Below are 15,125 nucleotides of genomic sequence, written 5' to 3' on the forward strand. Positions count from 1 at the left end.
CCTTACACCTCTGTTATATATTGTTAGTCCGCTGCTCACAGGCCCCATGTTCGTACATGGTGGCATCTCTTGGCATTTACGGAGTTGCACTCTTGGCGCACCATGGGAGAATCCCCTCTGTGTGGAACCGGGAGGCACTTGCATTGGCTGTCGTCTTCGATCTGAGAACCTTGATAGACATGCGGCTCCTTGGCGAGGTGGAGGAGGGACTTGAACATGGAAAGACATTTTCTCTATTTTACGCTTCTGCTCAAAATCCCGTGTGAGCTCTGTTTTCCGTCGAAATCACGCGGTGTGCTGCTATGGGGCAATGTAATGTGTATGGCGGGCTTCCACTCGATGCGGCGCTTTGAGGACGTTCTATGCCAGTGTGCCCCATTGGATCACTGACGACGGCCATCTTGCATTCAGGCAAACCCAAACCCAGGCGAGAGAAAGTGCGGTCAACCTGTCACGCCTGGAAGTCGAGACCCTCGTAGCAGGGCAAGCCATTCTGGTGAGCAGATTCTCCAAGCCATGTTGAAATTTTCGCTAGGCCGTTGGTCGTCCCTGCCCCTCCGGCTTGGCAATTGCTTGGTAGCCATCAAGGTGTCTACGCACCCGAGAAGGCAGCCGTTATGGCACGCCATCAATGGGAAAGATCAGTTGGTATTCAAATTGATACATCAGGTGTGTGCAAAGAGGCGGAAGTTGGCGGCAGCTGCCTCCGCTCAGCGAAAAGAAGAAAAAAGTTAGTAAACCGAATCTCGATGGGGCAACACAACACCCGTCCACAACGTACCATTCGTTCAGGGGGCTTGGCCGAGAAAGAGCACTCTTCTTCGTTGCACACCAATTGATGAGTACCTAACGTAGGTAGCAATTGAATCACGTAATGCATTTACACCTTGCGCTCGCTATGTCCTTCTAACAAGACATGCCATGACTTATACCTTGTCGAGAAGGTCCAGTTCTACCATACACTCAAGGGTAGATCGAAAAAAAAGCTTTTGGAAGGGACTTGTCTCATCCCACGCCACCACCGTCCCTGCCATGCCACTACTTCTCCATCAGTCCCTCCCTCCTCTCTGATCACTGACTCCCCCTTAGCGAGGCACTTCTCTTCGTGCATCTTAGATGATGATGAGCTGTGCAGTTATATATGTTAGTCTAGATCATTGCGTGATAAGGGACGGACCCCCGTCGTTCCAAGCTTACCTCAATGAGCTTCTCGGTCAGAGCAAAGCACTGCTTGTCGGGTTCCTGGCCCTGACTGAATGAGCACGATCTCCAGAGGCCTCCGAAGCCCACGTCTTCGAGTATCTCGTTGAGCACACCGCTCGTCTCCATCGCCGCCGAGATGCTGCGGTCCGAAGTCATGGCCTGGAGCAACGTGTGCGCGGCTTCGAGCGTGGTCGAGTTCTGGCAGTGCAGCAGAATATCATCCAGTATCTGGACGACAGGGAAGCTCCTGAAATTAATCATTAGCTTCATCCTTCTTTTCCTCGCCTTCTTCTCTTCCGTAAAGAATGTCTCATGCATGGGGTTGAACTTACAGATGAGCGATGACAGCGGGCCGCATTATAGCCAGCTCGTTCAGCCACAGGAGGGTCCGGTGCTGGACGGAATCTTGCAGGTACTGAAAATCCACGAGTGCAATGGCTGTGTTCAACAACATGTCCTTGTCCTTCACCATGGGCAGTTCCGGATTCGTCCGCACCTGCGGCATTGTCATCACCCCCATGGGGTTAATGCCCGACTGCCACAGTGTTTCTTTGAGTTCGTCTGACCCTACTGTTCGCGACTGTACAAGGGCAAAGTATGGGGACGCGAGCATGTCCGATGGGACTTGTTCGGGCCGGCCTACCACAGGGTTGCTCATCTCCAAGAGGGTCGAAAGGACGCGCAGGGCAGTACCCTTGGTCATGGTGTCCGTCAGTCCACGGATGAGGCAAGCGGCTATGGCGAAGTGGAAGTTTTCAACCGTGAAGTGGATGCCGTACAAGTCATCCAGCGGCAGCGCGGCATCCTCTAGCTGGGCGCGACCTTGGATCAAGACGTGTGCCATCTTCCCGTTGCGCACCTCCCTGACGATCCAATATTGGTAAGTACCGCCTCCAGAAAACTGGCTGCGCAATTGAACAGGCTTGGGGGAACCAGACGAAGCAGCGAGATTGCAAGCCAGAACAGCTGCAGGCCATATCGAGAGGTAGTCAGCAACTTGCCCATCATCTTCGACAGCGAAGTTACTATGGCAATCAACATCTCGTTATTGTCTTCGCCAAATCGACCCACCGCACTACGGAGGGCGACCAGAACCTGATAAAGCAGATCGTCGTCCACTTCCTCCCGAGCCAGACATCCCATCACAGTGAAAGCCCTTGGCTGGACCGCGGGGTTGTTCTGGAACGCGGTGCTAGCCACGAGACTCATCCATCTGGACCGCCAAGCATTGGCCATGTCTATGGACGGGGCAGCAGTAGAACAGATGTCGAAGAGGAGGGCAGCCAGACTCTCCGTACCGACAAGGGTCTGGCCATTCTCCTGGTTCGTCGAAATGGAGGCACCGTCGCGAGTAAATACCGGAGGTGAAAAGATTTCGTTTCTTGGTTCCGACAGCGTGTCGAGAGCGCCGCGTAGTTTCGACAACTTTGCTTCTTCCAGATTGAACGAGGTGCAGGCGGCATGTATAGAGTTTATAAGGAGCCTGTGTACTAGAATGCGAACATCCGAGGGACCGGTATTGGCGAGCATAGTGACCACATGGAAGATCTCGGGCAGATAAAGCTGGGACTGGACGCCACAGTCGAACGACAACGACAGGCAGAATTGGAGCAGGGTACAGATCTCTGGCCAGACAGCGTTATCCGGCATGTACTTGGTGGGCCGCTGGGATGACCGGTTGAGGGCCTTTCGCAAACGCGAGATGACCTTGCCCCGGAGTGTGATGGTACCCATCGCCGTGATGATGGATGTCAGGCACTGGGTCTGCTCATCATGCATTCCGAGCGCCAAAGCCGCCTTTAGCACCTCTTCGAGGAATATATCAAGCAGTGTTTCGTCCTTGTATATGGAAGGCCATACAGTGTATTCCAGGGTCAGGTTGAGAGTGGGGTCCGTAATAGTCACATCAATGAGTTTGCGGAAGATCACAGCAATCCGCTCTTTGCCCTTCTCGCTGTCAGCCTCGTCTCCAAGCAGCGACGTTCGAAGACTCGGTAGCCAAGGGGCCATATATGCAAGACTCAATGGTTTTTGTTCGTCCGAGAAGCTTTCCCAGCCGACAAAGAACTCATTCAAGAAGTCTGATGTCAGTTGAGGTTCTTCTTGGGCTAAATGCTTGCTGATATTGACAATGAATTGGGTTGGGTCGAGAGGAACGGCAATATCTGGTAGATCTCGTTGTTAGCGGAGAATGTGAATATTCGAAAAGGTCGGCTGAATTACCTCGGATACACATAAACTTCGAAGCGGCCTTGAATTTAAAGGCTCTGCATAGGGCGCCCAGTAAGTTATATGAAGAAAGCCGTAGAATGGGATCGGCGGCAGCAAGGTTTGTGAGCGCAAGGTTGAGTAGAGTCCCGGGAACATCTTGTGGCCGAATAAGTCTCTCGTATGACTTTAATGTCCTCGTATCTTTGCCGTACTTGGCTTTCGCGCCACGAACGGCCTGCAGAACGTCCGATTTCTTCGAGCTCTGGAAGTACATGACTATCTTGCCATTGTCTGCACGCAGACCAAACGCAGAGTCGTCATCGGTTGGGATGGATGTCGGAGCTTCTTCTACCTCGCCTAATCTGAAGATATCGTTGACGGTGGCGTGGAGACGGAAGCCTGGGTGTACCTCCTGTTTCTTCGTCGTCGTCACTTGGACGAATTGGCTACCAACTTTGATAATGACTTCAATCTGGCCCCTGGTTTTGGATAGCCTAGTTATGTTCTGGAACACGTATCTGGTATCCGTCACGACGCTGATGGTCTCTTTCGGAAGATGCAATTGGCTGAGATGGAAATGCGACTGCAAGTCTTGAAGACTTCCGATAAGGTGGTAATCGACGTTGCCTGGGTTGAATACACTTGCTTCGTTCTTTGTAGCCAAGCGAAGGATACGGCGGAGACATTTCCTTAAGTTCGGTCAGAAACAGAATAGGGGAAAAGTGGCTCACGGGCGAACATACCTGAACGCGCTGTTCATGTTGTAGACGTAAATTCTGGATAGCGAACGGGAAATCTCGGTCGGGCTCAGGAGCTCAAGCTTCTTGAATAGGTCGTCCTGGGGCTCATTTTGCCCGTTGTAGCAGGTTGCATCGATAAGCAGGCCAAACGGCCGATGCCATAGGCGACTTGCTATCTGCATAAGGGTTAGCCACGATAGGGCGGGATGGCAATGCAGCCACATTCAGGAGCGTGTCCGTACCTTCAAGTAGCAGTATATAAGGGTATCAAAATCAATGGAGTCGGAATCAATATGGCGGAGAATGACGCATATGATCGACAAACCATCCTAAAGGGTTATGAGTCAGTTAACAATTCCCGTCTGTTGCAGTGCATGAACGTACCTTGCTCTCGCCGCCATCGTATACAGCTCGCGAGGTCATGAACGACTCAGTGCTGCGGAAAGCATTCCGAAGCATAAAATGCTGAAACCTGGAGTAGGCAAGCGGAGCATTGGATGATATCTGGGGCCGATTCCAAGTAACGGCGAGCGGTGGGGGCCCTAGGGTCGTAACCAGGTTGCGCAGCGGCTCGATAGCTGGAGACCGCCCACGGGCCAGCTCGTTCGGAGACCGTACGTAGTCTCTCCGTGTCTGCGTCATGAGTTTCTGCCGGACTTGGTCCCAGTGGTCATAGAGAAATCTGTGAAGCGCCACGCATGAGCCGAAATCGAAAGTCTCGGTCTCTGGAGAAGGGGTATCAAGGGTATCGGCGTCAGGTGGGATCTAAGATACGTCAGTACTATAATAAGGTAAACGAGCGTTGGGGCTAGTGACGGACCGAAATCTCTCGAAGGAATTGAGTCACGCGGTAGATGTTCTGCGCAAGGAAGTCGTTAAGAGGATACATATACGGCTCTTTGGCGCCAAAGAGGACGTTGTTTGCCAAGTTTTGGATGACTTTGGCGATCAAGAGCAGCCCACGCCGCATCTCTTTCGACGGCGCTACGCTTACCAGCCCTTCGGCTTCAGGGGCCACTATAGCAGGGCAAAAGAACCTCAGGAATATGAAGGCGCCAACTGCTGTGTACTTGGCCTCGGGGAATCTAGTCATGACTGCGGCTGATATCTGCGGTGGATTATTAGAGATGGTGTTTGGGGCGAAAGAAAGGGGCGAGAAAACATACGATACTGCATATCTTCCTGAAGGAGGCTGGAATGGTGGCCGAAGAGGCCCTGATGTCATCGATGAAGACCTTCGCCACGATACGCAGCTGCAGTGCGTTCTTCTGCACCTCTTCTTGTGAGTGTATTCGCGCAGGATCCAGCTCGAGATCAAGATCCTTCGACGTCAACATGAGGCGTTCGACAACCTTTTGGAGAGTTGCGCGTAAGTATTCGGCACCTTTCCATTTCGCATAAACCGAAAGGATCTTGGTTGCAACACAGTTCCGACGCAGGATCTCCGACTCATTCTCGGTATCTTCAATCTCTTGTTTGATGAGCGCCTCCATGAGTTCGAAGGTAAGACCACGCGTCTCGAAGATGTTGAGCAATGATATCGTCAACTCGTCTACTTCGCTACTGGGACAGACGGTGCTGATGGCGACAGCAAGGTGCAGGTCGTGAGTCAGGATGTCCAACAGCTCCTCGTACCTCTCGCTGACTGCGGCGTCCGACAGGTTGCTGAACTCAGTTCCTTGAACCAGGATGTTGTAGAGGACTTTGACAAAAGCAGTGCGGATTTCAACATTTTCATGGTATCCTATGCTGAGCGAATGCTTGAGACCGACGTCAATGTTTGCACTGAGTAGGTTTGACAGAATGGTAATTGCCAGGTCTCCCGAGGATGTCGTCTCGTCTCGGTTGGTGGAAGGTATCAGCATATCGCCTCTGTGGATGTCCATAGGCTCGTAGTTGAGGAGAGATAGAAACCTATTGAAATAGGTGTGGAACATCTGCGACTTCAGCTCGCTCGTTCCCGCATCATTTTGCCCATCCCCTGGTTGTAAGGGCAGACGATACGTCAGTTCTGCAAGGAACGAAGACATGCCCTGTCGAGGTCTCTCTGGATACGGGCTATTTCGTCTTGGCGAACGCCTCCGTAAGTTCCCTCGCGGGGAGAGCGAGGGCGCGCAATCCAGCCAAAGATGAACTCCAGCAGCTGGTTACGAATTCGCACATCGTCGCGTAAGTTCAAATGCTCCTTCTTCCGTGTCACCACCTCGCAGAGTTGGCAGACCTTGATCTTCACTCTCAGGCAGCCGATATTGTCAGGGGAGCTGTCCAGGAACTTAGCAAAGTTCAGTGTCAATGACCCTAGGTGAACCGATGCTGCTGCACCCAGGTCGGAGGGTGTTTCTAGTCGATCAACAAGTACTTTCAACAGAGATGTGGTCTGTTCCGCGAAGATAATCTCACCGTCCTGGCTTTTGCCAGTCGTCTCGAGCGCTCCAGTGAACAAAACCTCGAGCTCGGACTCCAAGGCTTTGAACAGAGGCTGATAGAGGTTGGGAGAGATCTCGACCGATAGAACTTCTCTCATCGACTCCCTGACCCGAACATTGCTGCACGCAAGGAGCTGGATCCCGAGACGCAAATATCGACTTAGCAAAGTCTCCTCGAAGTTCTCTGACGACAGCCGGTCGATCCAACGCAATCCTCCCACAGCGGGTTCCTCCAGGTTGTAAGCTTGATCAGCTACGCAAATCCCGCCAAGAGAGGCAAGAAACCCCGAATAATTACGCCATTCCGTTAGAGAGCGGTCATCCACGCTATCGATAGGAGTTGTAGAGACGTCTTTAGATAGATACATCCATCTGTCAAATGCAATCTCCCAAGCCTCCAAGATACCCATGCTCGGACATTGCATACGGCGTAGCAGATTTCGCACCCGCTTCTGAAAAGCGACCACGCCGGTAAACCTAAAGGCACGAGACGCTATCTCGGAGAATACTTCGCTGTTCCGCAATAGGGGCACTGTTGTTTTCGTAGTTTCTGAAGCCGAATCCACGATGCGACATTCGTCGTTGAACAGGCCGATGCACGACGTAACAAGCTGGCATGTCTCGATGTCTGCAGAGTTAAGAGAGACGAGAAAGAGTGTCTCTAACTTTGCGGTCACTGCCGTCCGCTCTGGAATCTCATCTGTGACTTCCGATAGCTCCTGCGGGATTTGGGTGAGCACAGTGCCGCCTTCATGTTAACTGCCAAGTGCTTACCTTGATATTGGTCAGTAACAGTAACCGGGATTCAAGATAGCCGTGAATTGATTCCAAGACCGTGCTGTCGCCTTGTTGCATGTATTTCATGCACATGGACATGAGAGAGAGCGAGCTGGCTGGTTGTCAGTATACCGGCATCTGACACGAATCACGAAATGCTTACGTAAGTTTCCAGAATTTGATTTTGAACCCCTGAGTCTCGAGTCTCTTGGCCTTACGTAGGGAGACCAAGATGCCATCTGGTGCCAATAGGCGTTGCGCCATAGCGCTTGATAGTGATCTGACCTGATCGTTCGCCGAGACTAAGCATGATATGAAGGCTTCAAAGTTATCCTCGTAAAATTTATCCGTGCTATCAGCCGGCGCATTGTCGAAAAGAGTTGTCGGTGATGCATCCAAAAACTTCAGAATCGTGCAAATCATAGCGGTATTGGACGCGCTGGTCTCCGAGGCCTTGCGCTGCGAGGTATGGTCGCCTAGATACATGTCCGTTGATACGGCAAGCATTGTCTACTTGAATTAGAGCGATACTGTGAGTGTTCATGGGGGCAAGACAATTTACCTTCATCTGTTCCTGAATGAAACCTGCGACTTCAAGGAAAAGGGGGCGGTACTGTTCAGCTCGTCGCTGTCGCGCAAAGTAAGAGCACGCCTGTATCAAGGAAATCTTGAACATTTGCGGCGCAGACGAGTGCAGACATGCCTGGACTAGAGACTCGACAGACCCCTCGAAATTGAGATGAGTGAGACTGATCAGAGCAGCTGTCGTCAGATCCTGATCGAACCCACTGCCATCTAAACTGGGGGAGTATCTGCGAAACACGGCATCTCGTACTTCATCCTGGACATCCATGGCATAACTGACAAACGCGGCGTCGCTATCGACATCGAAATGACGGGCTGCACGCAATAGACACACCAAGCAGTATCCTGCGACTTCGTTTTGGTTTCTTAGCTGTTTTCTCAGGGTGTCCAGGAATTGCACCTTCTTGGCCATACTGCCACTCTTGGCTTCTCGCAAGTTACTGGCCACCTCAAAGACTTCGGGTACGAGGAAGAGCAGCATCATCTGCAAGGGCTGTAGCATCGTTTTCCTCCTGGTGCTGTCAGTGATGGTCTGCGTCATGTCGAAAAGCGTATCAGCACCACCATCCAGCCTCCTACGCTGATTGTGTAACCTGACAAACTCATGGGGATACCGATCAAGCCATCGTATAATCATAAGCGGAGTGACAATCGCAATAGTACTCTGGAAAGGCTTTCGGAAATGGAGAAAGCTAGAACACAGTTCCTGAATGACCTGTCCCAGCTTTTGGCTGTCGAGCCAAGCGTATGAGAGCAAGCGCAAGATCACTAAAGACAACCTCTCATCTTCGGCCAAGGCTTGCGGCTGCGGCGCACCAGCTTGAACGGGCACCGCTGCCCGAACTGTATAAATCACGGCCCTGAAGTATTCGAACGTCGCGGGCCAGCTTGATGCGGTCAGAAATTCACAGATTGACCTTATATGTGGCTCGACATCTTGGGGTTGCAGGTGGCTGGCGCCGCTGCCTTCGGCAGTATCATCCGAGCTGCTTGACGACACCCCCCGCGAAAGAGGTTCTCCGTATCTTGGGTCCAGGACCTCCTTCGCAGTATCCTCGTCTAATATCGACCGCGCAGGGAGCGAGAAGCCGTCGGGTAAAGGCTCGAGCATATGCTTGAAATGGTCCAGTATTCTCGCGACGAGGGCATTGTCGAGCCGCTGCAGGTTGAGAGCGACGGAAGGCGGCCGCCCATTCGGGTATGCCGCATCGTTTCTGGCATCGCCCCCATCTTGCTGCTCCTTCCAATTCGCACGACAGCAATCGGCGGCCAATGCTAACACGTAAAGCTCGGATAGAAGTATATGGGTTGGGTGCGTCACGAAGCTCTTATAGGGGCGACCCAATTCTTCCAAAAAGCGTCACAAGGGAATCCAGCACGACTGCGACCGACGAAGAGCTGATCTTGATCAGAGTTTGGCGGGTAATAACGGCTATCTCATCCTGACGTAGGTCCTGGGCATGCGTGCCGGTACGATGTGGGAGCTGGCAGGAAGCTACATTAGCAAGGCGGACAATGACTGTGCCAGGTCCTCCGCTGGGACCGCCAACCCAAAGCGCATGTTGTCACCGTCAAGGAAAAGGAGTTATGATATAGTGTACCCTGGTAGTAAGTCTTTCGACCAAGCAGCCCACGAGGCCCGCATCGCCATTCATCTTGTAAACCGTAGGCTCGAGATCGAGAAGCCACTCGTCATGGTGACGGTGCCATATACAAGCGGAAGGGTTGGGAGGGGAGAGGTTGTCAAAGACTCGTCGCAAATGATAGGGCGGTATGTCTCGGGGCTTGTACGACTAGCAGGAACTCGGAAGGGCACCTTGCGCTGGGGGTGCTTGCGGCGTAGTGATTGGGATCTCGTGTGCGTGCGTGCGTGCGTGCGCGGACCTGAATCGACTCGACGGATAGGTGCCGGCGTTGGTGGTTTGGGAGCGAGTATGCTATGCAAAATAAGGAACAAGAATGCGCCGGGTGACACGTCAGTTCAGGATAGGTGTTTTAGGAGTTTGCAGCTCGAGAACGGGCCCTGGGGTATATGGCGGTTGTTTGTTTGCGACTGCGAGCAGTGGTTTATTACTAGTGGCGTGCATGGATCGAGGCCGGGTGGGTATATTGATTGGAATGGTGTCGCAACTGTGCAGCTCGGCAGACCCTGGGATAGTGATCTGATAGACAGTGCCGGGTTGGGCTCGCGAGCATCGACGTGACGAAAAGGGAAGATCCGTCAGCTTAGCGGTCCCAAACAGCCTAACCCAGGAAACGACAAGGAGCCCGGCAAGCGAAGCTAGCAGGCAGAGGCTAGCAGGCTAGGCTCTAGGTACGATATGGATACGGAGAACTGGCCTCTCGTAAAGCGGCCCCCGACAGCTCGATTTTGATCAACTAACCTAGGTATTGAGGGAATCAATCGATCCGTTCGTTGGGTTTGCTCGAGAATTTCCCAGCGACGAGGGCCCCTAATCCCGGCTCCTAGTCTGAAGGAGGACAAAAGGTCGTGGCGTGCGGGGGGAACTGAGCCTTTACGCCAATGAGCCGTGCGTGCGTTGAAGAAAAGTGACACCAAATGTAAGTTATGTGCCCACTGGTAATTTTGCCGGCTTTTTTGTTTGATTTGACTCCTGACGAGCGCGGAACGCAGAGACGGCCGGCTCGTCGCGGACGGACGCAACGTCCCTCGGGTCGCGGAGCCCTGGCGTGGTCGTTCATTTCTTCGGTTCCTCCTCTCCTCCATTCTGGTTGCAGCACTAATATTACATACATATAACCTACATACTTTATCTCTCGGAGTGGTATCTGTTGCGAGATGAAGCAAAAAAAACGTCCTGCTTGGGTTGACGGGCTAGCGTTGCAGCGATCGCTAGACTTCTGTGCTTCGGCCAGCGGGGGTCCCTGCACTGCCTGCACGAGCGGTTTCTGTGCGCTGGGTTCCTGGGTTCCTGGGTTCCTGGGTAGGAAGCTTGGGAGCTCGGGAGCCTAAGAACCAGGATGCAGGCAGGCCTCTCAGCCACATTCCGCGGTGCATGGATGGTATGGCCAGATGGTCTGTAGGGGGCTCTCGAAATTCATCAGAGCCTGACCGACTTAATTTCTTGTTGGGCCAGAATACTGCTCGATGATCGCCGGCCTTGGTTTCCTTTCTTTTTTTCTTCTTTCTTTTTTTGCTGCTTCTCGGTGTCACTTCAAATAGGGTGAAACACAAGAGTTACAGAGAGCATTTGCCGGGGTCCTTTGATTCTACCAGATGCGTTGGAGACAACAGAAGAAGAAAGAACGGCACACGATGTTACGCTCTGCAACTGTAGACACAATGGCGTAACGACGCAACATTCCTTGCGTGCTCGTCAAGGTTCTTACTGCCGCTAGGCTCGCAGCAGTCAAGAACATGTGGGCATTGCACTGACTGAGTCTAATAAGCTTACCCACATGGCCAAGGACCGATTTTGGTGTACTTCGGGGCCTATCCTAGCCTTCGGGGCCTACATCTTACCTACAAGCTACAAAGATTAGTACTACTAGGTAAGTAGGTAGTCGGCTAATATAACACGGCATCTACGTGTAGCGTGCAGCCACCAGTGAGCTTGGGCGTGTTTTATATCCGAAGAGCAGTGTATATATATTGTAATAGATGCAAGAGTCGAATAGTAAAGGGCTCTTCCTGCACATCAAGCAGGATTCAGGAACCGCATGCTCCCAGTACATGATCGCATTAAAGGCGGTGAACATCGCATCTGGACCAGCTGCCTGGCGATCGAATGGATTATGCAGGGATCAATCAGTTTGGGGCAAACAGTCGATGGCCCGTGAGTTTAGATACTTGTTTGCATCCTACATATCCTGGCTGTCTTCCTGCCAGCTATTGCGCACCACCCCCGTTACCAGGTACCCCGATGCCATTCAGCTAGTTCATCCCCTGTAGCCCCGTCCACCTCTATAGCCGCCACCTCCGCCTCGGCCTCGGCCATGATCATATGATCGTTGGCCGCCGCCGCCACCTCTTCCATACTGGTTATATCCGGCATACCCCTGCGGGGGCGGTGGGGGTGCTTGGTAGCCACCCTGATAACCGTACTGACCTGGAGGCTGTTGGTACGGCTGCTGGTACGGCTGCTGGTAGTTGCCGCCGTACGCACCCGGCGGCGGAGGCGGCAGTCCAGCGCCAAAGCCAGCTTGTCCCGGGGAGGTGGGATCAAACCTGGCGGTGGGACCCAGCCCGGCGGTGGTGCCGGGAACGGATTTGACCCATGCTGTTGATGGTGGCCATTGTTGTTGTTATAACGTGGCCTATCTTGCCGTCCACCACGGGAATCAGGGCCATAGTTCATGCGCCCTCTGTTGCCGCCATAGCCTCCCCGACCTAGAGGGGCACCGCCGTGGCTGCGGCCCGAGTTCCGCATCTTACCCTTCAGCTCCTCAATATCACTATTGTTCAACGCAGGGGTTGGGAGTTGGGCCCCGCGTAATAGCATCGACTTGTGGGTATGGCTGCTCTTGGGCATTTCGTAGTAGACACTATAAAAACATGTTAGCTGAATGTCATATTATGGAGTTAATACATAATACTAACGTTAAAGATCGATCATCATCAATGTCGGGGAAGGCCTTGCGTTCCAGTGGGTACTTCAGATCAGAATGCGGGAGATACTCGGGCATCTTCTCAATGACGCCCGACAAACCCTGGCTGGCTCGCGGGTCAAGCTTACATGTTGGAGCGCCTTGTTTCTTGGAGTAGAAATTGCTAATAACATCGTCATATAGTTCCTGGTTGGCCTCAGAGAGCAAAAGAACGTCCTTTCCCGGCTCATTTCTTGCACGGTCCTCCGGGCTTAACAAGGGATATTTCTTTTCGGCCGCCGCAAGAAGACGCGGCATATCGATGAATGGTAGCAGCGCAACGCCTTGCCATGCCATTTTCTTACCATTCAGGTCGATCTCGAACTCCTCAGGGTAAAAGTCAATAATGTCGCTTTCTGGGTCAGTCATAAGATCATGGAAGACTTCCGGAAGCACATGTTTTGACGCAGCCGGCTGCACACTGAGCAACTGCTCGAAGGGCTTCGATGTTCTGCCCTTCTTGAAGTCAATCTTCGTCTTGACAATGTCGACGAAATCTTGAGCAAATGGTGCATAGTGGTATGGATAGTACCATTCCCAGCTTGCGCAGCCTTGGAAGTAGTATTTCAAAACCCAGGCGAGTCCTTCGACGTATGCGCGAGCCACGCTATGCCGGAACTCGATGTCTTTGGGATCAACATGGAACTTCTGTTCGTAGTATCTGTCGGCATATCCATCTTCCCACAATTTGACGGTATCCTCAGACGGGTCTGGCTTGGCAGGGGTAGGGGTCTCGGCTTGAGCCTCACTGCCTGGGGTACTCGCTGAGTCATTCTCAATCATCTCGGCCTTTCGTTTGCCTAGAGCAGATGACGAGTCCTGGTTGTTCGCTCCATCTTGGGCCGCTTCCTTGGGCATAAGTCCTTGGATCTGGCTCTTGAGAACAGCAGCGGCACTCTTGTTCGCCGCATTCGCATCCGGGACCGCGTTGCGGTTGATGACCATATCATGCGTCATAGTGTTAGAAAGTGAGGCAGGAAGCCCCGCATTGCCGTTGCGATTCTGGTTGTTGAAGCGGCCATTTCTTTCATCATTAAGCCTTCGCCTCTTGGCGTTGGCCTCTCGCCTTTCCTCCCCTTCTCTTCGGCGCTTGAAAATAGCATCCTCTTGTTTGGCCAGGCCGTTCAGGATGAACTGCGCCTTCTCTAGGTCGACGTCGCCATCCTTGGTCATATAGCCTCCCATTATGGGGAGATTATCTCTCCAGATGGCGGACAGAGTGTCGATACTGTTCTCGCGGATTTCAAGGGCAGGGAGATGGGGCAAGAAATCGTTGCCAACGAAAAAGCACATGAATACCCAATCGTCGATGGCTCGCTCGAGATCCCAACGAAAAGGCAATCCCGGGACGCTAAGCTCCACGGCAAGGTACTCACGGAGAACTGGAACGTGCAGCCAGATGAAAGGCTTCAAGGGCATCTCCTTATCCTTCTCATCATCTTTCTTCTTTGCTTCACCACGACACTGCGCCGCTTCGTGACCTGGCTGCCCGCAGATCTTGCAGGTCCTAACCTTACCCTCCTGGGCGAAGACATCCTCACGGAGAACGCGGAAATGGGGCTCGTGCGTGGCTAATGCCAACATGATTAGATCGGCATCCAGCCCATAAATCACATGCCGCGTATTGGGGTCATGTTCTGGCGAAGCGCGCTGCGAACGGACAAAGTTCATAATCTTGTGCTCTCCCTCGCCAGGGATAGAAGCGTCAGAAATGATAACCTTCATATTTGCCCATCCAGGATCGGTGTTCAGCTTGTAGGCACACCAGTATCTCAAACTGCCTGCCAGGATGTCCATAAATGGGGTTCCCGGAGTGATGCTGTTGGAGTCGAAAGCCTTCTTGGCCATGGCCTCGAGCGTCTCCGGGGGCAACACACCACCGTTCTGCTTTTTCAGCATCTTGTAGTGTTCCTCCTTATCGGCTGCCTTCTCCTGGGCCTCTTGCGCAGAACGGAAACGGCGGGAGCGCTGCTGGTTCATCTTGGCACGAGGCGCGACGCCGTCTATCTACAGGTCAGTACGTAAACTCGCGGTTTGTTGCGAAAGAACCAGGACATACCAATAGCAATCATCAATAGTTTTTTGGGGCGAACCATGTTTACAACACGATCGGTGTACTTGAAGATTTCCAGCATCATCTCCTCTTCGTCCTCGGGCGCCGGTCTATCCTCAGGGTGCGAGCAAGGGTGCACAATACCGTTCATATCCAGGTAGAGATTGTCGAATTCCTCGCCGTTCGGATTGGGTCTGGTGGTGTCCACGGGGATGACTGTTCCATCTTCCATGACAATGGGTTTGTCCTCGATCACTGGCGAGATGATCTTGGGGTATTTGTTGGAAAGCCAACGGAAAGCTGCTGGAATACCCATGATGGCGAAATTCGAGTCGGTTGCCTAGATGGGCTTCGAACGAGATGGGAAAGCTGGGGAGTCTAGAGGAGATCTAGTGGTGATGCAGGAACCGATTCAAGAACTGATTCGAGAACCGATTCGATCTATGTGGCACGTAATCAAGCTGCGACTGGGCCGCTGAAATCAACGTGGTGCGATTGCGACGTGGTGATCGCAGACACTGT

At 52.7% G+C, this 15,125-nt stretch overlaps 2 protein-coding genes across 2 annotated transcripts; both read right to left on the reverse strand.

Annotated features, from left to right (window-relative positions):
- Positions 1-1,112: 1,112 nt before the first annotated feature.
- PG997_001057 (neurofibromin 1) lies at positions 1,113-9,597 on the reverse strand (the record flags this gene model as incomplete). Its single annotated transcript, XM_066805372.1, is given in 16 exon segments — positions 1,113-1,127; positions 1,198-1,450; positions 1,536-2,125; positions 2,137-3,368; positions 3,427-4,103; positions 4,158-4,330; positions 4,397-4,483; positions 4,539-4,919; positions 4,975-5,262; positions 5,321-6,199; positions 6,232-7,299; positions 7,355-7,469; positions 7,521-7,867; positions 7,920-9,269; positions 9,307-9,426; positions 9,544-9,597. 16 exon segments carry the CDS (start codon positions 9,595-9,597, stop codon positions 1,113-1,115), a joined length of 7,629 nt encoding a protein of 2,542 aa, XP_066675145.1.
- Positions 9,598-11,811: 2,214 nt separating this feature from the next.
- PG997_001058 (5'-3' exoribonuclease 2) lies at positions 11,812-14,919 on the reverse strand (the record flags this gene model as incomplete). Its single annotated transcript, XM_066805373.1, has 3 exons — positions 11,812-12,448; positions 12,504-14,553; positions 14,610-14,919. The coding sequence occupies 3 exons, from the start codon at positions 14,917-14,919 to the stop codon at positions 11,812-11,814; spliced, it is 2,997 nt and encodes a 998-aa protein (XP_066675146.1).
- Positions 14,920-15,125: the final 206 nt, after the last annotated feature.

Source organism: Apiospora hydei, assembly GCF_038363865.1.
Source record: "Apiospora hydei strain CBS 114990 chromosome Unknown utg000002l_segment0_segment0, whole genome shotgun sequence".
Lineage (NCBI taxonomy): Eukaryota > Fungi > Ascomycota > Sordariomycetes > Amphisphaeriales > Apiosporaceae > Apiospora > Apiospora hydei.